This window comes from Lissotriton vulgaris, chromosome 2_1 (assembly GCF_964263255.1).
Source record: "Lissotriton vulgaris chromosome 2_1, aLisVul1.2, whole genome shotgun sequence".
Classification (NCBI taxonomy): domain Eukaryota; kingdom Metazoa; phylum Chordata; class Amphibia; order Caudata; family Salamandridae; genus Lissotriton; species Lissotriton vulgaris.
The window spans coordinates 207,359,478-207,386,769 of NC_141687.1; the positions used below are offsets into that span (position 1 = coordinate 207,359,478).

The 27,292-nt window shown below is 49.1% G+C and overlaps 2 protein-coding genes across 2 annotated transcripts in view; one reads left to right on the forward strand and one right to left on the reverse strand.

Annotated features, from left to right (window-relative positions):
* LOC147729840 (schlafen family member 13-like) overlaps positions 1-27,292 on the reverse strand; it is a 780,854-nt gene that overhangs the window by 453,956 nt on the left and 299,606 nt on the right. The window lies entirely within an intron of this gene.
* LOC147729841 (uncharacterized) overlaps positions 6,109-27,292 on the forward strand; it is an 83,352-nt gene continuing 62,168 nt past the window's right edge. Inside the window, exon 1 of the mRNA XM_086958414.1 lies at positions 6,109-6,745. Within this exon, the coding sequence (XP_086814540.1) occupies positions 6,109-6,745 (637 nt within the window). The remainder of the gene's footprint in view (positions 6,746-27,292) is intronic.

Below are 27,292 nucleotides of genomic sequence, written 5' to 3' on the forward strand. Positions count from 1 at the left end.
CGACTGCCTTACAAAAAAAGCGATCTCTCTCACGTACCGCAAGTTGTTATACAACCAGAAAGATCCCACCTGCTCCCTGTGAGAGAAATGGTGGATGGAGCTGGGAGACATGGACGACCAAGACTGGCAGGAGGCCTTAGCATCTCCGCGGAAGGTGGCGATCCCGGCCAGACTGCGACTTGTGCAGTTGAAAATATTGCACAGAACCTATTTCACCAGGACGATGCTTCAAAATATAGGACGGACGGACACACCCCTGTGTGAGGGGCTGTGGGATGCGGGGCACCGCTATGGGACTGTCCCAGGATTGCACGCTACTGGGAAACAGTCATGGACACGATCACCCAGGTCTGCAGTTTTGGGGTTCTCCCTGAACCTCGGAGGTGCCTTCTTAATATTTGGAAGCACACCGACCTCAAACATGCAGCAGCACAGGCTTGGGCGACCCTGGGGATCACAATGGCTAAGCGAAACATCGCACAACACTGGGGGGCGCCCACTACCCCTCTACTTCAGCACTGGTGTCACGACCTAGATAGGGCGATGGTGGCGGAGAGGGCAGTGTTTATTCATAAGGGGTGTCCTAAGAAGTGAGCACAGGTTGGGGCAGGTGGAACGCATTTAGAGGCAATATTTGCACGCCTCCGCCTGAGGAATCAGACTCCAGTCTCTGTAACTAATCCACACAGCCTCACACAGAGCCTCGCAGGTGGCATGGTAGCAGAAAAAGGGGCAACTGATGTATGACTCGTACGGGACTGAATGATGCCAGCAACTTGTAACACCTTGCAGGCTACCCTATAAAATGTATGATGTAAGATTTATCAATGTACAATATTACTGGCAATGTTGTAAGCATAATTCAATAAAAATATTCCTCCCCAAAAAATAAGGTATAACCCATCTAGTACACAGGCATGTTCGTGTTTGCCGTTGTGCATTCCCTTTGGTCGGGAGTCTACAACTATTGATTTGATTTGATTTGATTTGGACTTGTAGAGCGCATGGCTGCCCTAGAGCGTCCCAGCGCTAATCCTAATCTGAACCTGGTGAACTCAACTATGGATATTTGTTGTGTTCATAGAACGGCATAACATAAGTAGCGTAGAAACGAATTAACTAACTAGGCAGTGGGGTCGAGGCTGTATAGCCATATCAAGAGTACCGGATGGTTGTCTAGATGATGTGGAGGTTAGGGTGTACATGGTTGTGAAATGTCCCCTTATTTCTCACCAGGGCTTAGGCCACCACTGCCCTCTAACTGCATGCTATCAGTGCTGGAAAGTGGGAAGGGCGTGAGGGGTCAATGCCCCTGCCTTGCCGCTCATCATTCAGTGTATCAGTATCTGATGGTATTAGCAATTCTCACAGGGGATTCCCAGTGGGTACCCAACAGATGTTCGTTCGTCAACCCCATTCAACTCTTATTTAGGCGTCATTGTCATTTCGTCTTCCCTGCTTTGGTCTCGCTCTGGGTTTTCCGATGTCTCTAATATCTTTCTCCAGTGTCTTTCTATAGGGTATTGTCTCAGCCCCCTGATCTCTTCTCTCCCAGGACCCTGCCCTCTGCCCCGGCCCTGTATGTTACATCTTGCTTCCAGGTGGTACCTGTTGGTCCCGTTGTGGATTTCCAAGTCATTACTGTTCGCCGCCTAGCCAGGACCAATGCCAAGTCTAGAAATTTACTAACCACTTTCCATTTGAGTGGTCAGGAGAAAAACCCCAATAGGCACACCCGACTGTGTGCTCAAGTGTACATCCCACTGTCGTCCCTGGAATTCCAATCGAAGCTCATGTTAGATGTGAAGGACATCTAACATGAGCTTCGATTGGAATTCCATGGAGCATATTATCAAGCCCATTATCGACACTTTAGCTGCAGTTTCCTGCCGATAAAGTGGCGATAATTTTATCGCCCAGGCTTGATAATATGGCCCAGAGTTAGAAGTTTGGGACCCCAGGCCGCCCTCTGTTGATGGACGTTGTGAAGTTGTTAGGGCTACCCGCCGCCTACCCCTTTCCCATATGAGATCTCGCAGCAATGCATTCAGTTGTCTAAACCAAGAGGTGGGGACTGTGGTGGGGAGATTAGTGAAGAAGTATAAGAGGCGTGGCAGCATAACCATTTTAGAAAGGGAAACCTGGGCCTTTATTGGTAGTCCGATTGGGCGGAGCGTGCTGAGGGGGCCTGAAGACTACGCCAGACCGCGGCGCACCACGAGGCACACAGGCCTCTGGAGGAAGATCACTAGGAAGTGCCCACCTTTCGGCGCTACTGAAGGGCAGGAGACCAAGAGGCACCGGAGCAGTAATGGACACTATTGATGCCATCAGCGGCACCTGTATAACAAGCGGCTGAGGTTTGTGCGGCGAGCGGGGGAAGACTGGGAACTGCGGTGAGGCGTGCTGCCTATAAGGGGGCTTTTGGACTGCTAAGTGACGCCGTAGCAAGGCGCAGTGACATCTGCATGTACCAGCAGACTGCGGAGCACAGATCGAAAGGGCTAACCCTCCCCCCCTGCTCCTGGACATTCTAAACGGGCTGTAATTACTTGTGAGAACCTACCTGGGCACGGCGCAGATCCCCCGCTGTGGTGCCTGGACCCCACGGGTTGGTCTGTGTGCATCTCTCGGAGGGAGCCCGAGACTCGGCTGCTGCGTGGTGAGGTAGCGGAAGGCTCCTACCTACGCAGAGACACCCTGACGAGCCTCCGTGCTCGCTACAGCTTATTGTGGGGCCTATGGCCGCAGATGGACACACCCGGGCACACAGCACAGAGGGCCGTTGGTAACGGCGAAATGCCTACTGGAGGTGCCTGACGCGCATCACGGAGTCCAATGCGCGGACCAGGAGGAACAGTCGATACTATACTGAGGTGATTGCGTCCACTTTGCCCCTCATTGCTACTGGAGGAGCTACGTGCCAGCATATGCGGCCGTACTGGAGGCACTACTCTGCCGCAAGTTCTACAGATTTTCGCTGCACTGTCTTGACCTGCAGTATGGTGCCCCCACGTTCCTGCTCTATCTGCCCAGAGTGAGAAGAGACTATCTACTAGGCCGCGTGGGCAGACCTGATTTGCTACCTGGAAACGCGGGCGACCGCTCAAGACGTCTCCCTGACTTTCTGCGTGGTGGGGGTGGAGGTCGATAACTGCCTCACCAGCCTCATCTTCCCACTGAGATTGCTATAGGTGCCGCAGGGCTGTATGCAGCTGGGATTACTCTACTAGAGGCGGTGCATTGCGCCTATTTCACCCGCCCGTATACCACAACTGGTATAAACTACTCGGACGTCTCGGCATATTGGTGGTGGAGACACCCAGTCGCGCTGCACTGTGCCCATGAGTACAAGCTCCTGCCCTCGCCGGGAAGAACGTGAAAAGCGACCTTTACCAACTGCTGCGAGTCCCTACAAGAGACCCACCATGGGAAAGCAGGATAATCGGCAACCTAAGCTAACATTTGAGTCCATCACTGCAAAGAAAGGGTTGCGGAGCGCGCCGGATACAGGGGGCTCCCAAAGCCCATCGACAACTGGAACGAGTTCTAGCTCCTCCGCGTCAGAAATGCAACAGATGATGCAAGAAATGAGGCTGGGGTTTGCCACAATAGTGGACAAAGTCGACCGGATGTCGTCAAGAATGGACGCCATTGTACAGAAAATGGATGTACACGAAGAGCGCATCACTGAAACTGAAAGGCGAATATCTGGTAACGATGACACCACGGCCTCGCATACCACGCAGATCTCGAGAATGGACAATATCCTCAGAGTTATTGCTGCGAAGAATGAGGAGTTGGAAGCTCGCAGCCGGCGAAATAACATTCGCGTGATAGGCGTGCCGGAATCCACCAACACGGGCGCATGGAAGAGTACATGGAGAAGATACTCATTGCTGCAATTGGGCCTGAGGCGTTCTCCAAACAATTTATCGTCGAAAGGGCACACCGCTCGCTTGGTCCACGGCCTAAGCCTGGAGCCCCACCACGACCCATCATTGCACGGCTCCTAAACTACCGGGACCGGGATACTGCGCTGCAAGCAGCACGCACCAACCAAAATCTCACGTGTGATGGTGTCAGCTTTTCCATTTATCCAGACTTTACGCCTACAGTGCAGGAACAACGACGTAAATTCCTTGATGTCAAGAAAAAACTCCGCGCACTACAGGTGGACTATGCGCTGCTGTACCCGGCGAAGCTGAGAGTGACTCATCAAGCTAAGCAGCACTTCTTCACGAATCCACAACAGGTGGAAGATTTTCTGAAGGCTCTGAGACGGGAACGTTCTGGGCATAGAAACAGTGGCGGCGAGGGACAGGACGATGTCCAATCGCCGAATGAAGACGATTAAGTTGGAGCTCTGATCCCCAGGTTGTCCCATTGACATTACCTGGAGGCCCACAGGAGGGCTTCAAATGTGAGAGGACGCTGCTGCTGATCGAGTGTCCCATGGACAGGTACTGGACTGTTTGTGGTAATGTATTCCAGGCACCGCCCCCTTCCCTAGAATGCGCCCAAATGCGGCCGAACAGGACGAAGGGCAAGGTTTAGGGGGTGGCTATGTGCGCACCTTAGACGAACCCCATAGGGTGTACCCCAATGGACATGTTGACTATATTGCAAATGTTGGGTTGTTTAATGGTTGCTAAGGGAGGGGGTGGGATGGGGATGCTGGCAAGTTGGGGATGCTTCAGTGGGTGGGGGGTGGTATAGGGCTTTTTGAGACAAATTTGGTTTTCTATGCTATCATCCATGATTCGGATGTCCTTTTATCGAAAATGCATGATGCCGATTGTTTGAGATACGTGTTGCGATTCATACTTGCAAGAGCGAATGACATGGACTATAGTTTAGGCTTGACTGCAGTTGTGTCCTGGTTTGTGGAACGGGGCTGGATGTATCCAATGTTATTTAAATGGGGGGAAGACGGGGCACAAGGCCTTGCATTGTATTGGATAGGACTTATCGCATTGACTGTTGACACTACAGTAGGAGCTTCTGCTTTTGGAGACTTAGAGTTGTTTCAGTTGAGGGAGGGGGAGGGTTGGGTGTTCGCTAATTACAGTATAAGTTTGGGCGCAATGACTATCGAAGAGTTGCTACATATAGACCTGACAGGCCTTTGTGATGATGGTAGGCGGGAGGATACCCTCGCAGTGCATTTGTACACAGGCATTGATCCACAAGACTGCACCAGCATGTGTATTACCTTAGGGTTCGGTCTGTTTGACCATTGGCCCACTGTGACAGAGCAGGACCCTGATGCGGCTACTCACGACCTCAGACCCTCACGGATGTACCTAATATGCTACCTAGTGTTGAGAGACCACACCACTCATGGGGGGATACTGATTTAAATGTATTGACATGGAATGTGAGGGGCTTGGGAGACCCTAGGAAACGGCGTCAAATTCTATCATACCTGGACCGCCACTCAGTGCATATAGCCTTTCTCCAAGAAACTCTCTTCAAGGCACAGGCTGTCCAAACCTTTGCCAACAGGTGGGCGATTCACACGGTATTCTCGTCCTTCTCAACATATTCTAGGGGCACAGCAATACTGGTACGGAAAGGTACGCCCTTTACTATGGCTGGTACCACTGTGGACGCTCAGGGACGGTATTGTATGATGTGGGGCAGACTAGGAACCATTGCGGTCACCTTGGTGTGCTGCTATGGTCCCAACATTGATGATCCTCAGTTCTTCACGGATCTGTGGGCGGCAATTGTAGGAACAGGCCCGCAACATCTCATCTGGGGGGGAGATTTCAACACTACCCTGGACCCTGCTATGGACAGGTCACACCCATCCCTCACCATTACACTAGGGCAAGAACGACACTTCGTGCGGCACTCGCGGATCATAATTTGATTGACACCTAGATACATTTACACACTGACACAAGGGAGGGTACACATTTTACGGCACAAGCGCATTCATGGGAGAGACTTGACTATATATTTCTGACACCACAGCTTTACACTTCACTTGTTAAATCACAGCATCTCCCTAGAACGTACTCTGATCACTGGCCTGTGAAAATCACTCTGCGTTCGGCAGATTTAGGCCCCCCGACCACTGCCTGGCGACTGCAACCTACGATGTTACTTGACGCTGCATTTCAGGAAGAGCTCCGCGAGGAATGTTTCGATTTTTTCAAGCGGAATAAAGATTCTGTTAATGACGTAGAAACTATTTGGGACGCATTCAAGGTGACTTTGAGGGGGTTCTGTATCGCTAAGGGTTCCGGGGTTTTAAAAAGCATCGTGGCACGATTGACGACACTAGAGATGGAACTTAAAAACCTTGAGGCGTCATTGGCTACTTGTCCTGATGATGCCACCCTCTCGAGTATACGTGAGAAAATTGCTGAGTACACTGACGAAGCCACTAGGGAATCGAAATTTAGGGGCAAGTATTGGATCGCTCGCCGCTATGGCGAAGGCGAGAGACCGGGGAAGGCCTTGGCTGCAACGATGAAACTGGCACGAGCGCCTAATATTATACTGGAGCTCAAAAATCCGGAGGGAGAGGTATTTAAAGACACCGCACAAATCCTCAACTCTTTTGTGACACACTACAGCACGCTATACACGTCCACTAGAACGGGTGACCCCCACTTGCGAGAATATCTAGCCGATGTTTCCCTTGGTTTGCTTAGTGATGCACAGAGGGCGTTTTTGAGTGCCCCCTTCGAGCTGGATGAGGTGCGAGAGGGGATCATGTATATGCGGTCAGGTAAAGCTACGGAATTAGACGGGATCCCAATAGAATTTTATAAAACGTATAAAGATTTTATGGCTCCGGTACTACGAGAGGTCTACGAAGATGCCCTTGAGGTGGGCCACTTGCCGCCCTCTATGTGTTTAGCACTTATTACATCACTTTTGAAACCCGGGAAACCGGCGAATAAATGTCACTCTTACCGGCCCCTATCCTTGCTAAATTGCGATGTGAAAATACTTGCCAAACTGATTGCTACTCGTATCAGCCTCCTGCTCCCTACCCTGATATGCCCGACCAATCGGGTTTTGTGCCTGGCAGAGCGACGTCACATAATTTACGTACTTTCTTTTCGGTTCTAAACTCGGTACACGAAGACCAACCGATGGCTGCCATTTTCCTCGATGCCACTAAGGCCTTTGATTCTCTAGAATGGGACTATGTGTTCCGAATCTTGGAGCGAATGGGCTTTCCGATAATATTTATTTCATGAATTAAGCTCCTACACGAGAATCCGGTGGCCAGAGTGCTCATTAATGGCAGACTTTCCTCTGAATTCCCCGTCACCAGAGGCACTAGGCAGGGGTGTCCCCTATCGCTGCTCCTGTTTGCTATAGCTACGGAGCCCCTGGCGGCGAAGTTGCGACAACATCACAATGACAGAGCGCTGCGATGCTTTCAGAGACAAATTCTAATCTCCATGTATGCGGATGATATCACTTTATACGTGCGTGATCCCAGCGAACACTTGAACCCCATTCTCAGAGAGTTTATACATTTTGGTAGACTCTCCGGAGTTCAAATCAATTGGGGTAAGTCGTGCATATTCCCACTCACGGCATCCACGACACAATTTGGGCTGGATTACCCCATCACTTGGTGCGAGGGAGATTTCAAATACTTGGGTATCCACATAGAGAAGGACCGAGATGAATTACTCAGAGCTAACTATGGCACTACGATGACTCGCATTGTTGATAATATTACGAGATGGATTACCCTGCCCCTATCCATGGCTGGTAGGGCGTCTTTGATTAAGATGGCGATCCTCCCCCAATTGCTATACTTGTTTTTAAATATTCCTTTCTACCCAGGCAGGAATTTTTTTCAGCAGCTTCGAACGGAACTCATCAGATTGGTATTGGGCGGAAAAACGCCTCGACTGAAATGGGACACCCTAACTAGGCCGTATAACCAGGGCGGGTTTGGCGTGCCAGACTTTGAATTGTATTACCAGGCTGCTCAGGCTCACTATGCCTTCTTTTGGGTGCATCAGCCTCGATACATGCACCAGCTGGCGGCGGAGCACTGGCTGGCCCATCCGATCCCCATAGAAGGCGCGTTCTACGCCTTGGTACCAGGCAGGGACAAGACACCCACGACGGTGATGAGTACAGTAACCGCGTGGACCCGACTTGCTGCTAGATTGGAGACTGCAATGCTCTATGCGCCGCTATTACCGCTTGCTTACCACCCAAATGTGCCCTTACTGCAGGAAGCGGGATTTCGCAGGCTGCTCCACAGGATCCACGTTGCGACATGGGGCGACTTGTATCACAATGGAACATTCCGTACTATGGAACATTTATATGAAGGCATACAACCATCTCCACTAGACGTCTTTCTGTACATTAGGCTGCGTCAGGGACTGAAAGCACTTACGCCTGATTTCCCTCATGAACCTCGAACTTTTGCTCCTTTGCAGCACATACTTCAAAAAGACACCCCTAGCAAACTGGTATCGACAATATACAGATCAGTGCACACACAAATAGCTACCCCACCATTAGCGGCTAAAATAAGATGGGACCAGGAACTGGAGACGCCACTCACGGACAGGCAATGGGAATTTTGTCTCCAACAGACGGAGCGCATTTCTTCCAGCAGCAGATACAGAATTATACATTACAAATTTGTACACCGACTGTATTACACTCCAGCCCGAATGTGTAGATTTCAACTTCTCACTACTGATAATTGTGACAGACGCCGCGCCCCAGGGGCTGATTTTTTGCATCTGGAGTGGGCATGTGATGCAGTTCAGCTCTATTGGAGTCAGGTGTTTGCAGCACTGTCCAAAATGATTGATACAGAGATAGACCCCTCCCCCATTCTGGCTCTATTGGGATATGTAGAGTCCATACAGGCAGCACACCGCAAATTTATTGCACTAGCCCTCTTGGTGGCTAAAAGGAGAGTTGCATGTAGATGGGGCAGGGGTAGGGCCCCTAAATTTAAGGACTGGCTGCGTGACCTTACTTATTGCCAAGAACATTAAATACATATTCGGAATTATTGCCAATCACTTCACGGCCAAAAGATATCTGGGCCCCATTGCAATATTACCTATTAAATGAGAATGGTGATGCTGAAGAGGAGACGACTTCCTAGGAGGGCCCATATGTATCTTCTATGACATATTCCTTAAGCGCACATGTGAGTACAGGGTACAGAGAATGTGGACCCGAAATAATGGACTGAGTACTGTGTGAGCTTTCATTTCAGAGGATGGGGGTGTGTTAATATGCCGGCACGCATTGAATAAACGGCTTTGATGTTATCTGTAACCGGTGCTTGGGTAAATAGGGCGCCTTTTGAAAGTATGCTAATTTGTAGAAGATCCCCCTTTGTAGAAATATGTTGTCGCTGCACGCAACCTGAGACGCTATGTGGCCTACTGCTGTGTACGGTGTGAGACCAACTGAGAATGGTACACGGCTATTGTAACGAAAAAGTATATAGCCCATCCCCTGGTTCTATGCATGCTTTATAGATTATGGACTAAAATGTGTACATGTGAATGCACTCTTTGATGCTGTTTTGTTGCCAAAAATTCAAAAATAAAGTTTTTAAAAAAACAAAAACGTTAGATCTCAGGGATCTGAGGGCCTTTCCGATATTACTTTCGCATACGTCATCTAGTGAATGAAATACCTGAATTCCCAGGTATCTGAAGGTTATAGGAACCAATTAATACCTTCTACGAGGTTCAGGGGGGCGGGCTGTGTCAGTGGACATAGAAACAGATAGGTCTCAGTGCGATTAACTTTAAGTCCGGACTGTGACTCAAACTGCCCCACTAGATCGATCGCTGTTCAAGTACCTGCAGTCGCATATATAAGAAAAAATGTGTGCGTTCCCTCCTAAAGTTATGCCAAGTCCCTCGCCACAGCGTCTGAACAGCGCTGCCAACGGCTCCATGCTATCAGGAGTGGTGACAGTCGGCAGCCCTGTTACGTGCCTCGAAAAACCCCATATCGCGTAGACACCGTCTTTCCGGTTTTTACCCTGGCTGTTGGGTGTTCATAGAGTAACCTCACCCATCTTGTCCCAGCCCTCACCCAGGCCCATGTATTTCATAGTCTCAAACAGGTAGTCCCATCTCACTGTGTCAAAGGCCTTCTCTAGGTCTATTGACAGGAGGCCTGCCAGGGGCAATTGTCGGGCATCTGGGTGGTACAGTATTAAATTCATTCTGCGTAGGTTGAACTACAGGTTTCTGGCAGGGATAAAGCTGTTCTGGTCTGTGTGAACCAGTTCTGGCATGTGGGGAAGTAAGCAGAGCGCCGGGACCTTAGTACGAATTTTAAAGTGCATGCTTAACATGGAGAGTAGTCGAAAATCTGTGACCTTCGCCTCGGTCAAGGGCTTCTTGGGGAGAGGGACCAATAAGGCATCCCATGTTGAGTAGGGGAGATGTCCCAACCTCAGGGATTCTGTATACAGTGTCTACAATTGTGGCGCAAGCCTAGAGGCGTACGTGTAGTAAAATTTGGCTGGCAGGCCGTCAGCACCCGGGGTTTTCCCAGTTGCCATGCTTTTAATTGCTGCCCGAATCTCATGTACAGTCACCGGCCCTCCCAAAGCATACACCACCTATTTATCTGATGTCCAAGGGTTCAGCACTCTTAAGAACTTCCTCTGGGCTTCTGAAAGTGTCGGGAGGGGGGGCATTGTTTAGGATTGTAAATTAGTCACAGAATGTTGCATTAATGGCATCAGGGGTAGTGTGAGATCCCTTCATTGGTTCTGATTTGAGTAATCTGAGTTCCGCGTGTCTCCGGCCTAATTAGCCATGCCAATAGTCTGCCAGGCCACCCCTCTTCCTCCTGCACTTTTGGAAGATAGCCCGTAATCGTGGCAATGCAGCTGCTCAAGAGCTTGGTGGTATAGTGCGGGTGTGTGCTTTAGGTTAGTTTGCGCGTCTGGTCTCATTCCTTGTTCATTGTCTGGTCTATGCAGGTCTTCCGCCAGTACTTCTAATTGCTGATGAAGTTCTCTCTTAGCCCCAATTTATTGTCTGAGGCAGTGCCTCATCATAACTACTTTGAATGCCTCCCATTCCACCAATGTGGTGGATGCCGTCTGTGCGTAACTGACAAAGTAAGTGCAATGGCAGTGCCTATGGTCTCCTTAAAGTAAGTGTCCTCTAACCTTGACAGATTTAGTCACCATAGTGGGATCGGTGGGCGTGTCCTTGTAGGTTGGAGGGTTAGTAAGAGGACCTATGATCTGAGAAGGTGTGCCCTAGGTATTCTGTGTGAGAGACCGAGCAAACTAGGTCAGGTGTGGTCAAGAAAAAGTCCAGCCTGGTGTGTAAGTGGTGTAGGGGTTAGTAATAGGAATAGTCCCAGACTCTCGCATGTTGTGTCCTTCCAGCATCTGCCAGTCCCAAATGTCCCCTCCAGTCCTTGAACCCCACTGCAGTACGGTGGGCTTGAGCACTCTAATGCAGGGTGTGGGCGATCTAGAAGGATATTTGTGACATAATTAAAGTCGCCACCTATTAAGACATTTGGGGTGAACAATTCAGCAAGAGGGGCCGAAAGGTTCTGAAGAAAGAGTACCTGGTCTTGGTTAGGCGTGTATACACTGCCCAGCGTGATGTCCTTTCCAAAAATCTTGCCCTTTAATAATACATATCTGCCATCTTTATCTATAAGTGTTTGCAGGGGCTCGAATGGAATACCAGCTCTCACCCATATCAACACACTCCTTGCATATGCGGAGTAGGAGCTAGCAAATATTTGCCCTCCATCTTCTGCGTAAGTGCTCTACCTCTCCATGGGTGTGATGTGTTTTCTGAAGGAAGGCAATATGTACCCCTCTCCTGAGTAGATATCCATGTATGTTATGGTGTTTAGTGGCTGGGACCATTCCTCTAATGTTCCATGTCAGTAATTTAAGTGCATTTTGATCAGAGGCATATTCTTGAGCTCAGGTGTTTAGGTCCACCATCCCCTCCCACCCATATCCCAAAACAATGAACCAGGACCCCACCTGCCTAAAAATAAAATCAATGGTGTGAAACAATAGGAAACCCCATAAACTTGAACTCCACAGTCCCCAGAGCAGTCTGGCAATGGCCATCCACCCAAACTGCAAGCAAACCATCCAAGTTGTCTGGAAGCCCCTTCCATGACAGGTGAGGCCATCCGGGGCGTGAGCAGGCCGCAGCAAGTGCAGAACCATCTGACTTGCGGTGTTCTTGTGTGCAGGGCAACCCACGCCAGCCTTTGGGACCTTTGGCACCCGCCCACTGATCCTCAGCCACAGCAGGCAACCCTATGGTGTCTCAGGGAATGACTCCAAGTGAAATAGTCTCAATCCATTTAAAGATCGTCTGGTGTTCTGGAAGTGACCGTTGACAATGTGGTGCTATCCGCTTGTGAGCTGTCTGAGTCCGAGCCCCCAGTTTGTTTAGGTGATCCAGAACCAGGTTCCGGCGCAGACTCGGCTATTTTCATGATGGCAGCTACAGCTTGCAAGGCAGCCGATCTCTCTCTCTCAATTTGTGAGAGGCTGGGTCGTTTGGGCGACTTTGATCGGGATCGTGCTCTCTTTCTTGCTCTTGTGGTGCTGTGAAAGTCTACTGCACCTGGTTTCTTAGGATTGTGCCCAGCTTTGTAGGATTCCAGCCATTCCCAGGCAGCATCTGGGTTTTCACCACAAAATAGTGTCTTTTGGTCTAGCACTATGCGAGCCTTGCAGGTAACATCAGAAAGTACTGCAAGTTTTCTTCCCTTAATGCATTCTTGATCTCCAGATAGGAGGCCCGCTGTCTCTGCACTTCAGCCGTGTAATCAGGAAAGATAGAAACTTGGTTATTGTCCACCGTGAATGGGCCATCAGCACATGCCTTCTGCAGGAGGACACCGCTGTCTTTATAGTGGAGGTATTTAGGTACCACGGGACGCGGAGGTGACCCGGGCCCGGCGGGTGGGCGAGGGCCCTAAGAGCCCTCTCAAGTGTGTGGAACAGGGAGAGGCCCTCTGGTGCCATTACCATGCGAAGCCAGGGTTCTAAGAAGGTGATCATGTTGCCGCCCTGTGATCCTTCCGGCAGCCCAATGATCCGTATGTTATTCCTCCTATTGCGCCTCTCTGCATCTTCGGCACTGCGCTCTAATGTGTTGACCCTTTCGTTGAGCTCAGTAACTTGGTGGGTTAATCTTGTTTGTATTGGGTGGAGTTCCGAAATCGAGGCCTCTGCTGTTTTTACTCGGTCCGCTAATTTGTAATGCTCGGCTCTGAGGAGGCCCAATCCCGCTGATACGGTGCTGATATCTTGATGGAGAGTAGCCTTTGTGTTGGCAAGTATGCCTAAGATTTTATTCAGCTGTTGTTACACCGGGTCCAGTGAGGTAGCTGGGGCCTGAGTTGAGTCAGCGGTCTCTTCTCCTCGATCCAAACGGGCGCCTGTCATCTTCGTTTTGGTTTTCTCAATGTTTTCCCCTCTTCCTCCTGGGGTACAGGAATTCTGAGCCTCAAGCGGAGTTGACAAGGGTAGCACCGTTGCCAATCCAACGCGAAGGGTGGATATACACCCCACTTGCGTGTCTTACAGCCGCTGTGTGGGGCCTGGTATAGTCCTGTACTTGTGGCGATGATGGCACCTGAAAATATGGCACGTGGGAAGGTACTGGGTAACTTCCTCAGTATCGAGCACATGGCTTTAGATTACCGCAGGCCTTGGGCCCTGTTTGAGTCCACCAGCAATATGCTTCAGGTATGGAGACTGTCTTCCCGCGCAAGACCCTTTCAACGCAAAGGGGCCATGTTGCACCAAGTCTGTGAATGCTGCCCAATGCTGGGCACCACTACACTCTCACCTGTTTCACTGTGTCCTTGCCACCTCCGGTTAGGGTGACTGCACCAGGGCCAGCAGGTTGGCGGGAGATTACTAGCCCTAGGAAGGCCTTTCCAATGTCCCAAGCATCAGCTCTGTCCGTGACGCCCCTGATCTTCAGCCTCTTGGGGTGCAGAACCCAGCACCAGGCCACGACAGGGCGTCACAAGCTTCCCACCCAGGCAGGGCGGGCCCTTCATCCGCACACCTGTCCGCGTGGCTGGTGCATCCACAACAAGCAGGGCCCCGCGGGACGTCACAGGTAGCAGATCCCGTCTCATTCTCAGAGCAGCTCCGGGGGCAGGCCCAGTCCTCAGGCCTCCGAGCTGCACAACTGGGGTCTCGCCGCTTCCAGGTCATCAACAAGGTGCGCGAGTCTCGCGCACCCTGTCAGCCGCCTCACCCACCGCACAGGCCCCAGCCCCAAGCCCAGCGGGGGATACAACTGCAGGTTTGTGCACACTCCTTGCTCGTCATGGCCGCTATCTTGCGGCTCGGGTGCCAGATTTTGCAGATGTTGCATCGGCAACCTCCATCCGCGTTCCAGTGTGTCTTAGCCAGTCCAGTAGGTTTTCCCCACTGTTGCGATGTCCCGCTGGCGCAGAGGATGCAGGTGGGGACTGTCGTGTCTGCAAGGGTGGCACTGCGCAGCGCAATCACTCACGGACACAGGTAGGTGCGCTCACGGTTCTTTATTATGGTGTTGCATACAGCTGGTCCCACACACGTCCTTCTACGTGGTCGCCCTGGTCGAATCTGTCCTCTTCCTGTCCCCTGACCGGATGTGGTGTCCGGTGACCTGGTCACCTCCCTCACGACCCACAGGGTCCTAGTGTCTGCTGTCCCTACTGTCCTGTCGCCTTGTCCGTCATCTGTCTGTCAGGTCATGACATCTCCCCCTTTGTTGCAACAACAGTTCGTGGCTCAGTTCTACTAATCACTCCGTGTCCCCACCATTTACATCATTAACTCGTCGTTGCAGTGAGAGAGAGAGAGAGAGAGAGAGAGAGAGAGAGAGAGAGAGAGAGAGAGAGAGAGATTGTCAGTCTCGTCGATCTGTCTCCCCAGTCTCTGTTTCCTACTTCTGTCTACGTAGTCTCTTTGTCCCTTTGCATCCCTTCCTTGATCGTCGTTTTCTGCCGTCATCTTTCTTCCTGCTTTTCAGTTGTTCTCCGTCTTTTCTCAGTTTGCCAGTCGCTCTCTCTTTGTCGTTGCTCGCTCCTCTCACTTTTCTTTCTGTCCTTCCGTTGTCCTCCTTCTGCTCTCTTTTTGCCGGCCTCTCGTCGCCTTGATCGTTGTTCTCTGCCCTCCATTTTGTTTCTTGCTCCTTTATTTCTACCGCCGCCTTGAGTTGTATTTGTTCACTCCATTGTTCTTTTTTGTTCTCTTCCTCTTTCTTTGTTCCCTGAGTCTTCTCTTTGCTTGCTCCCAACATAGCTGTTGTCTTTTTTATATGTCATTGTTATAAGGCCCATTGTTTGGGCGGTGCTGCTGCTCATCAGGCATGGCCCTGGGACATCGCCTTGTAGAACATGAATGTCCTCCTTATTTATCTTGTCATTGTATTTCAGTTCCTCTGTGAACTTCCCCAGGTTAGTTACTTCTTTCCTTGCCCCCCAAGTAAAGATCTTTACCTTGGACGCTCTCAGGATCGGCTTTACTTCCATTCTCTCATACTCCGATGCACACATGACATTGCAAGTTGCACCACTGTCCAGTACAAAGTCTGTTTCATGCACTCCTACTCTTATCTTTGCATGGTCTGTCTTTCCTCGGGTGCTTTTGTCTGCTGGCTGTGTTCTTTCTCCTGCTTCTTCTTCCTTGCTCTGCTCGTCGTGCACCTCCGACATGTGATATAGTCTTTCTACTTTCTCTACTTCCTCTTCTTCACCTGACCCTCGTGATGAACTCCTCCTTTCGTTGTCAACATACCTGACATGTCTTGTCGTCGATTCCTGTTGTCTTCCTGTTCTCCCATTGTCGTCTCTTAATGGGGCACCTTGGCACATACTGGCGTAGTGATTTCTTACACCACATCTTCTGCACGTCTGGCCAAATGCGGGGCATTGACCTCTGTGCGGAAAATCCATTCCGCACTTGTAACATGTTCTTTCAGGTCGTCTCCTCTCTTTTTGTTCCCTCCAGTCATTTCTTCGTTGGTCTGTACGATATCTGTTTGTCGTAAAGTGTGCGTTTTCTGTTTCAACGCTCTTCCCTCTTTCCATTTCCTTGGCATGTTCCGCTGCTCTCGCTTCTGCTCTCGCTAGTGACAGGATGTTCTCCAACGAGGTTGGTTCCTTAAGTATTCTTGCTCTGAATCCTGTGTCGCGACAGCCTTCTATGATCCGTAGCCTGATTGCTTGCTCGTTATCGAATTTGTCAAATTCACAATGGGTCACCAATTTCCTCAGCCGTGTCGCGAAGTCGTCTAGTGTTTCGCCGACTTGTTGACATGCGATGGTAAAAGTATATCGTTCGAAATCAATGTTTCGTTGCGGGTCGAATTTGGCTGTTAGGCATTTCTTTAGTTGGTCATATGTTTTTGTTTCTTCGGTCGGCAGTGTCACCAGAAGTTCTTCGACGTCGTCCCCTGCCAAATTCAATAGTAGTCCCAGTTTCTTTCCAGCTACTACATCTGTATCGTCTACATATCTTTCAAACCGTCTGATCCACTTTTCCCACCTTATTCCTATTTGTGGCTCCGATAGGTTAAACGGTAGTGGTCTCCTGTATGTATTGTGCGTTAGGCTTCGGATCTGCCATTCTTTCCTTCTTTCTTTATCTGTTTGTTCCTCTTTTATTTCCTCTTTTTCTTCTTCTTCGGTTCTCTTGCTTTATCTTCTTTTCTCTTTTGTCTCTTTTCTTCCGCTTGTTTTTCTTCTTCTTCTGCTTTGTTTTATTTTAATCTTTCTACTTTCCTTTTGCTTATGTGTCTCTTTTATGACTTTCTTTTCTCTTTCTTCGTTTGTTTCTTCTTTGTATTCTTATATTTCTAGTCTTTTGTTTATATTCTTAGCCTTTCTATGCTTTTCTTGTCTCTTTTTTGTTGTTTTCTGCTCTTTCTTCTTATTCGCCTGACTCCGTGATGGCCGCTCTCCTTATTTCTATGCTTTTTCCTGCTTTTGTCTTTTTCCTAAAATGGCCGCCGCTCTTCTCGCGAGATTTCGCGTTCGAAATCTCGCTTGCCTGGCCCCAAAATGGCCGCTTCCCCGATCTCGCCTCTGATTGGTCTAGCCGCCTGATCCCAAAATGGCCGCCGAGACTCTCGCGAGAGCTCGCGCCTATTTTGAGATTTCGCGCGTTCCTTTCACGCTTACCACAGTGTTCCCGGATTGTTCGTCAGAGGCGGTCGGGTGGGCTCCGATGTCGCTTCTTTTCACTCTTCTTCTTTGGTCTTTGGGCACATCCAGGGTGGGCACCTGGTTCTTCCGATGTCGATGGCGTCAAGATGCACGTCTGTTCCTCTCACACCCTTCGTCGCCAGTTGTCGTGTCTGTAAGGGTGGCACTGCGCAGCGCAATCACTCACGGACACAGGTAGGTGCGCTCACGGTTCTTTATTATGGTGTTGCATACAGCTGGTCCCACACACGTCCTTCTACGTGGTCGCCCTGGTCGAATCTGTCCTCTTCCTGTCCCCTTACCGGATGTGGTGTCCGGTGACCTGGTCACCTCCCTCACGACCCACAGGGTCCTAGTGTCTGCTGTCCCTACTGTCCTGTCGCCTTGTCCATCATCTGTCTGTCAGGTCATGACAGGGACCAATAATTGGCTGGATACATGCAGGGCTGGCGCGGAGCAGTGGCTCACGCGACCGCTATCTACGTATTCCAAGCCACACCCCCAGGAACTATTCAACCTTCTGCAGTTAAGTAGCATTGTGCTTCAGGAAAAGTGTGTGCTGGCTTTGGACACTAATGTGTTTGCTTTTATAAAGCACATACATGCTTTACCAAATGTTCTTAACAAAAAAAAAGCTGCTTTACAAAATGTTCTTAACAAAAAAAAGCTAATGTCAAGTGTGAATGCATTTAAAATGTATTTGCTTAGATATAGAGAACTTCAGTAACTGCTTGACCTAGCACTGCAGTTCGTCAGAGATGCTGGGCTTTCAATAAATATCTCCAGTACACTACATGCGCATTCCAATGTGCTCAGACACTACATTATCACTAGAAAACAAAATGTTATTACTTTTTAAGATACGTGTTTGAAACCTATTTTGCTTAACTTGCAAAATGGTGCCCATGCTTCAGGTAGCGATGTAAAAAAATTAAAAATAAGGTATGGACTTATGTAAAATATATTGGTTTAAGTATTGAAACCTTCCTTAAGTAACTGCTCGCTCAAGCTATACCTGCTTCGCAAAAGTGCAATGCTGGCAAGAAATATCGCACCCCCTCCCACACTGCAACAAAAATATTTTAAACTCTCACATACTCATCCTTATCACTAGAAAACCAAGCATTGAAATTACACTTCGGGACACAGGTCTGCTTTTTTATAAAGCTTTTTAACATCAGATTGATAGTTAGAGATAATGCACAGTGTGTACGCCTATAAAATTAATTAGTTTAAGTTTTGAGAGCTTTAGCAACTGCTTGCCCCAACCTGGTCGGCTAGTCAGAGATGCTAGGCTCGCAAGAAATATCTCTGTTACACAACAGGCCAGTCGAGCTCCAACAGAATAAAAGCACATGGGAAAATGGTGCACGACTAGAGGTGGTAAGCGCATATTTCCTATTCATACTCTACAGCACTATTATTCCTTAAATATTTGATAACAGCACTCCTGACATTGCCTTTAATTATTCTGAGGAAAAGCAGCAGTGTTAGAATTGAAAAGTTGCATAGCGTATGAAAGAGGTTTTGCTTGCTTGTGTATTTGTGTGAAACACTCCACCTTTCAACTGCTCGCCTATACCCCCTAATCTTTTTTACTACTTATTAATTGAAAACAAACAAATGTAATTATGCATCCCAAAACGTGTCTGCTTGCTTTGCAAAAATGTTTTAGGTTTTGCCTACACCACTTGCGCTGTGCTAGTAAAATCTATTATTTGTAATATAAACTTAAAAGGGGCTTACATCTCGCCCCCTCACTTTCCTGGCTTCTCATTGGTTCCTGTGCTTGCCACTTACTTTTCCTCCATTTCTTTTGGCTGTAACATTTTCCTGCATTTACCAATGGTTGTTCCTCAGCTGCTTCTCTTATCAGTTTCCCGTGGCCGAAATACTGTTAATATCGGCTTTAGTGAAACTAGTTTTTAATGGTGTTGCATGCACAACGCTTTTTTTTCTCTGTCAGCAGATCAGTTTTTCTTTGTTATTGTCATCTCACCTTAACTTGCTCAACATGAGCACCAGTTATGTTACACATGGACACATTCAGCAGAGACCCACTCAATTGCAGCAGAGCCCGGTGCTTGTTTACACTGCAATTCGCACTCCCAAGGCCCCCAGGCCACAAGCAGGCACTCACTCGAGTGCATCAGAGGCCAGCACTTGTTTGCTAGTCATTGTCAAACATCCCTCAGCCAAAAATACACAGGCCACCTCTCTTCAATTAGCTTGTCACCGCTCTCCTCTCCCGCGTGCCCGAAGATGTATTTATTTTTTATATTTACACATTGCACTGGATCACGACGGGGCAATATAACTACTGCACCAGAACCCAGCCAGCTCTGTACTGCTCAGATCAGCGGATTGAAGCACCGCTGGGACGTGTGGGCTGCCTTAAGCCGTGACCACTGGGACTTGTGGGCTGCAGTAAGCTGTGGCCTCTGTCTACATTTCCTTGTTTCTCTGTTTCTCGAACAACTTTAAGTTTTTTAATTGGGCTTTTAATGAACTTTCCCTGCTTCGCGCATTTGTTCATGTGTTGTAATTGGACTCCTTTTAACTAACATTTGCGTACTTTTGCCCTTGCATTTGAAAAAATTATCTTGTAACAGCATGCATGGCTACGTTTGTTTATTTATATGACACTTGTATTATTTTATTGGGCATTTATTTAACTTTACATGGCTGCATGAATTTTGTTTGTGTACTTTTGCTTGTTTTCGTTGTTTGACCAACAGTGTATTACATGTAAGGTTGTCAATTACAGACAGCGGGAGCGGCGAAGGTGGGCGGTGGCAGTGTCCCCCTGAGCTGTTTGTGGCTTGCTACGGTAGTTAACCCTGCAGGTATCTTCCATTGCTTTTAAAATATTTTATTTACTCTGCACGTGGCTTAAGGCATTTAACTTAGTGCACAAGAATCTCTTTTAGAATTTTAAAAACTAAGGCAGGGTTGAGAGGGTACTGTGTGGCAGACGGTACTCACCTGGAGGCCAGAGCTCGGCGTTCTGTCCTTCCCGCCCTGGTCCGAAGCGGTAGCCAGTACCGTTGCGTGGAGGGCGGGGTAGGTAGAGCCCGGCACTTCCGCGTACGGCAGTTAGCGCTCTAGTTGGAGGGAGCGACCGGGGATAAAAGACGCAGGGCTTGGCGGCCGCGGTACGGCGAAGGTGGGCGGTGGCGTGTCCCCCTGAGCTGTTTGTGGCTTGCTACGATAGTTAACCCTGCAAGTATCTTCCATTGCTTTTAAAATATTTTATTTACTCTGCACGTGGCTTAAGGCATTTAACTTAGTGCACAAGAATCTCTTTTAGAATTTTAAAAACTAAGGCAGGGTTGAGAGGGTACTGTGTGGCAGACGGTACTCACCTGGAGGCCTGAGCAAACAATGCTTTCTTCTCACCTGGAGGCCTGAGCTCGTCGTTCTGTCCTTCCCGCCCTGGTCCGACGTGGTAGCCAGTACCGTTGCACGGAGGGCGGGGTAGGTAGAGCCAGGCACTTCCGCGTACAGCGGTTAGCGCTCTAGTTGGAGGGAGCGACCGGGGATAAAAGACCCATGCCTCAGCGGCAGTGCAGCGGACGCGCGCAGCGGACGCGCCGAAGACGCGCCAAAGACAAGCCCGTCTGCGCCCGTCCGCGGTCGTACGGGGCTGGAGGCCAGAACCCCTGCCGGTCCTCCTACTGTGATAAAATATAGCGCCAAACAACTGCTGGAACTCCAGCCTAGGGTCGGAGATAATTGTGTATACAGTATAGCGTTAACCCTTGAAAGAAGAAGGTGTAATCACTGCCCTTTTATTTTGGGCCAGCAGCCCAAATCTGAGAACACTGCACAGAAGATGAGATTGTCTCTTATTAATTGCAGATCTTTAGGGAAGCATAAAATGGAAATACATGACTTATTAATAGATGGACAGCTGGACGTTCTGTTTTTAACTGAAACATGGCTGAATGAGGACTCTCCTCCCGACATTATAGATGCATTACAGCGGGGGTATGACATCAATAGGATAGACAGACCCACGGGGCTGGGAGGTGGACTTGCTGTAATCTTTAAGTCTGAAATACAATGTACACTGGAGGTAGCTGACATCAGGGAGAGTGAAGCTGGATTCTTCTCCATCACAGGTCTTGATAGACAGGTCCTAAAAGGGTTCCTAGTTTATAGGCCTCCGGGCTCAAGGACTAGATTTACAGAGAGTCTGATTGACTGTTTGGTACAGCCAGCTATAAGATATGAGAGATTGATACTCTTGGGGGACTTAAATTTCAATTTTGATGATCCTGCCAACATAGAGGCTGAAGAGATCCGTAATGAGCTAGCAGCGATGCAAATGACTCTTAAGTCGGAACTGCCCACCCACTGTCACGGCCACTTATTAGATCCGATTTTCTCCAACTGGGAATCGATGACTGTCGATCCCCCAAGTACCTGTGGTTTGGTCGGATCACTTTCAGATTTCTTTTAAGATAGAGGCACAGTTGGTGAGGGTAGGCAAGGCGGATGATAAAAACAACCGTAGGAGATGGGCAGGTTTCTCCAAGGACAAGTTTAACAACCTTCTTGGTCAGGGTGGACCCCCGGAGGATCTAGAGATTGAGGCGGCGTGTGACGCTCTCGATAGAGGCATTACACAGGCACTGGACAACATAGCCCATTGGACCAATAAAAAACCATGGAAGCAAACTAAATCTGCACAGTGGTTTGGGCACGACCTCATCAAGGAAAAGGCGGCGTGCAAACGCCTTGAAAGACGCTGGAGGAAAGGTTTTTCCGTGGTAGCCAGGAGGGATTATAAAATCAAGCTCAAAAGCTATCATGCCCTGATAAGGAAACACCGTACTTCCTATTACAGGGACAGAATAGAGGGAGCTGATAATTCAGCTAAGGAGCTGTTTTCTGTGTTTAAGGAAGTATCCTCCCTGTCCAGCTCCGTTGCACCTGCGAAAGGATCAGTGGAATCCTGTGATCGCGTGGTGCAGTTCTTTGCGGATAAAGTGGGAAAAATCTAGTCCTCGTTCCCGGCGGAGGCCAGAGTGGGCGGCGGGATAGAAGAAGCCACTATAAAGCATAATGGAACTGAGTCACTTACATTCTTTAGCACTCCCCCGCAGGATATTTTAATCAAAATAGCGTCTAAAATCAAATCGTGTTCCCCTAATGATCCAGCGCCTGCGAAAATACTAAGGGAAAGTATAAAAATTCTGGAACCCCACATACGCCATCTGTTAGAACTCTCCTTTGGGTCGGGCACTGTTCCGATAGCTTGGAAAGAGGCTGTGGTACTCCCGCTTAAAAAACCCAATATCAGCTCAGAGCAACTGGACAATTTGCGCCCCATTTCCCTTCTCCCCTACTTTGCTAAAATCGCGGAGAAAGTTGTCAATATGCAACTGACAAAGCATATTGAAACTGGTAAACTACTCCACCCCACCCAATCAGGCTTTCGGGCGTCCTACTCTACTGAATATGCCTTGCTCCTATCAACTGAAATCATACGGAAGTTGGTGGACGAAGGTCAGACAGCAGCACTTATCCTTTAGGATTTAAGTGCTGCCTTTGACACTGTATTAGAGAAACAAGTGCCACCCCCACTGATTTTAGGTGCTCCTTACTACGAGCAAACAAATCAAGAAATGAATCACCGATCTGTTTGGTATATTTATTTATACCTGTTATTTAGAAAGTTCAACATATAGGCTTAAACGAGTTGTCCGAGAAAAACACTCGACATATAACCAAATACTAAACAAGAAAAGGGAAAATATATTTACAAAAATTCACGAAAAACACAGGAGAACACACAACTAGTGTGACATACATATCATAGATATCATAGAGAATGATCAATTATGTATTCTCTGCGCATTCCTCCAGTGGCACCACTGGAGGAATGCGCAGAGAATACATAATTGTTTTCTTGATTTAACTGGGTGTTTGATTAATTTGTCTGCATTCTTCCATTGTTTTCCTAGTACGTGTCTCCTTCATTGAGTACATATTGTTTGGATGAACTAATGTTCCGATTACTCTAATGAATATGAAATGAACATTCAGCATGAAATTAATATTGCTAAATGAATGTTGCTAAATGATCATTCTCTATGATATCTATGATATGTATGTCACACTAGTTGTGTGTTCTCCTGTGTTTTTCGTGAATTTTTGTAAATATATTTTCCCTTTTCTTGTTTAGTATTTGGTTATATGTCGAGTGTTTTTCTCGGACAACTCGTTTAAGCCTATATGTTGAACTTTCTAAATAACAGGTATAAATAAATATACCAAACAGATCGGTGATTCATTTCTTGATTTGTTTGCTCGTAGTAAGGAGCACCTAAAATCAGTGGGGGTGGCACTTGTTTCTCTAATATATATACGGTCCAGCCTACCCCACGTCCCGGGACCTATCTCCTTAACTTTCACCGCCTTTGACACTGTAGCACATCACACCTTGCTACAGTGTCTAAAAAAAAGGGGGAGTGGCAGGTAGAGCTTTGGAGTGGTTGGAGTCATTCCTCCAGAATCGTAGCTTCTAAGTAGCTCAAGGACCATACCGGTCGAAGAACACTAGGCTGAAACAGGGGGTGCCTCAGTGGTCCAGCTTGAGCCCCACCTTTTTTAATCTCTACGTAGCTCCAGTAGCAGAGATCACTGAAAGGTTTGGGGTGCAAGTGGTATCCTACGCCGACGACACCCAACTTGTTGTGTCCCTCGCTCATTCAGATGAGACAGCAGCCAGTAACTTTTTGACGTGCTTACAGGAAGTAGCGGCCTGGATGGCGAATAACTGTTTGAAATTAAACGGAAGTAAGACGGAAGTCCTGGTTGTGGGGAAAGCACCATCTGTGTGGACATCGGCATGGTGGCCGCAGGTGCTGGGGCCTCAACCTATCCCCAGCAAACAAGTCCGAAATTTGGGTACCTGGCTAGACAACAAAATCTCCTTTGAGTATCACACAAGGCGCGTGGCAGGACAGTGCTTTGGTATTTTGAGGAGTATGCGGAAGACACTTGATCTACTTCCCACGTCGGCCAGGAAAACCCTTGTCCATGCCCTTATCACATCTAGGCTGGACTATGGGAATGCCCTGTACCTGGGAGCTAATATCAGGTGTATCACTCGGCTACAGCGTATACAAAATGCGGCTGCTCGTATGGTATTGATGCTGCCCAAAAGAGCGTCATCTAAGAAAGCCTTGGAATCACTACATTGGCTTCCTATCAAAGAACGGGTGCTTTTTAAAACCCTGTCGATCAGTCATCTCATTATGCAGGGGAAAGGGCCCTCTTATCTTCTTGACCTGTTGCCCCCTTATACTCCAGCGCGCCAATTGATATCTACTGGGACAGGGCTGGCTAAGGTCCCTAAGATCAGAAGAGCCCGGATGGGTGGGCGCTCTTTCCGTGTCCAGGCAGCTCAACACTGGAATAGACTCCCACCTAGAATGCGACTGGAGACCTCTGACCGTATGTTTCGGAAACAACTGAAAACTCACCTCTTCCCCTCAGGTTAGAGGGGGAGGAGGCTCGTTTCTGAGGATCTGGAGAGAGGGACTTGCCTGCTTAACTGTTGCTAGCCGCACCATAGCGCGGGGACCCACTGGCCTTAGTGTAACCAGGCTTCTCTATAAATTTTCTTATTATTATTATTATTTTCTAGCTCCATTTGTGTCCCGCCAACCCCCATGCAAGGCGACCGCAATCAAACAGCAAGCATGGCAGCTGATTTCCTTCTAGCGCAGTAGTTGAGCTACCTCTCCTAAATACTTATCAGCTTAGTTCCAATATCGCAACACTCGCCATCACCCCATACAGCAATCTCCTAGAGAAATAACCAGACAAGACACCTTCTTTGTGGAGAAAACTGCTGCAGGTTTATTAGCATTACAAATATGCCAACATGGTGGGTTACCTTACGGGTGATCCCAAGGCAGGCACCCCTCGCCGCCTGCCAACTGATGAGTCATTTTACACCGTGGCCCTACCCAACGGTGTTTGCCATATTTTGGGGGAGGGAACATCCCTCCCACCGGTGGACCAACAGCCCACCCCCTTGCTCACGCCCCATAAGGGGGCGGAGCCTGCCAGGCAACCCCCAGTTGCTCAGGTCCACAACCACCCGTAGGACTAACGGGGCACCGTCGCTCCTCCAGGGTCTAACGAGAGGACCTCCCTGTGGATATTTGGCCTTTGCACCCTTGTTGTGCTCCTGCAGAGCAGAGAGTACCCTTGTGTACCTTACAGCCTCTGGATCGCCCTGTAACTCCGCCACAGCTCTGGGTGTGGCCACCGTCACCCCAGAGCCCCCCACCAAGATAGCCTCCATTACTTACACCCTGCTGTCTCCAAGGCCTCCCCCAGATCAAGTAAGAACAGGTCCATACCCACTCTGGACAGGTGTACCCCATCTTCACCCAAACACCCTGTGGCCTTGGTGTGCAGTAACCCATGACGGATGAAGCCAAAACCCCTTTGCTCAGTGAATTTCCTCATGGTGCTGTTAACCTTCCTGCGAGAGACCTCCATGGCTTCCTTAGATCAAGTGCCCTGCCACACCCGCCGGGGCGTTATCTCAGACCACTATATTTCACAGGTCCCCAGCTGGTTGCTCAATTTACACTTGGTGACCGCCATTTCTTGAAGCTGTGCCCTTCTCCCCAGTGCCCTTTGTTCCCTCTCAAGTGTATGACCATCACATTAGCAGGAGGAATCCCCCTCAAATTCTGCTGCAGCTTCTTCAGCAAGCAGGTCCAGCGCATGCCCGGGTATCCTAGCCAGATAAGATCTGTGGCAGTGAGGCCGTTAACTCTCCTGCGCGAGGATTCCTGGCCTCCCCTGACCGGGCTCCTTATCCCAATAAGCGAGGGGTTATGCCTGACCCCTATAAATCACATGCCCCCTAATTAGTTGCTTATCTTACGCATGGAGGTCTTCCGTTAGGAGGGGAGACTCTGCCTCACCCCCCGGTCTGTGCTGCAGCTATCTTCAGCAAGCTGTTATAGCGCAAGCCTAGGCCCCCCAACCAAATTAACTCAGTGGTGGAAACAACCCATGCCCCTGTTTCCTGCATTCCGCCCCTCGTGCCACCCTCAAGACGCACGATAGGTCATATACCCAAACCATTGATCCTGGCAAAATAAAGAAATGCTGGGTTGCTTCAACCCTATATTGAGCACTGCAAACCTTTTTATATACTGCACTTTGCACTTAAGCATCTTAACCTGCATTCTGCTGGTTCGAGGGCCTCTCCCAGGTCCAGCAAACAGGTCCATGCCCACTCTGGACAAGGGTAGGCATTTTTACCTACATCCCGCGGATACCCGGGCCTCTCACCGGTCCAGCAAATACGTCCAAGGCCACTTTTAGCAGGTGAAACCACATCTTCTTCAAAGCACCCTGTGGACTAAGCTAGCAAAAGCATAACTCCCATGCCCCCAATTGTTGCCCATCTTACACATGGTAGACGTCATCTCTTGCAACAGATCCTTCTCCTCCATGAGAGGCATGTGTTTACACAGGGCCAGTGCTCTTGGCTAGTGGAGCTCTGTAGTAATTCATACGCAGAACTTGCCTGCCCCTTCTTTTCCTATTGCCTGCAAGTCAATCACCATCTGCAAGTGATCTACAGATGTTGAGTCACCATGCTACTGTCCCCACCCCGGCGTGAGTGGCCCTGTGCCGAACTTCTGCTAATGTAAACCAGGAAGCAGACAAGTGGATGTGAGAACGGGAGGACAGTTTAAAACGAACCCCCCCAGTCTGACTCCGGACTTTTACGTATGTTGTGTAGCCGTCCCGGTGTACCCACCCTGGTGTGGATTACCCAGCCCCCAGATCGGGATGTTGCTGGGATGCAGGAGAGGAAATGTAGGAGCTCTACCACACTTTATCCTCCAACCAGTGTACCCCACACCCTGGGGACCTTGCCCCCCTCTAAGGGCAACCACTCCTACCCATCTGGCTGGGCCAGCTATGGGGCAGGCAGTCTCAGAACCATTATTGAAGCATCCTGTGGTACCCACTGCTAATGTTGAGGGGCATCTCCATTAACTGGCCACTTCCTAACATGGCGATCGCACGCTAGCCCCACACC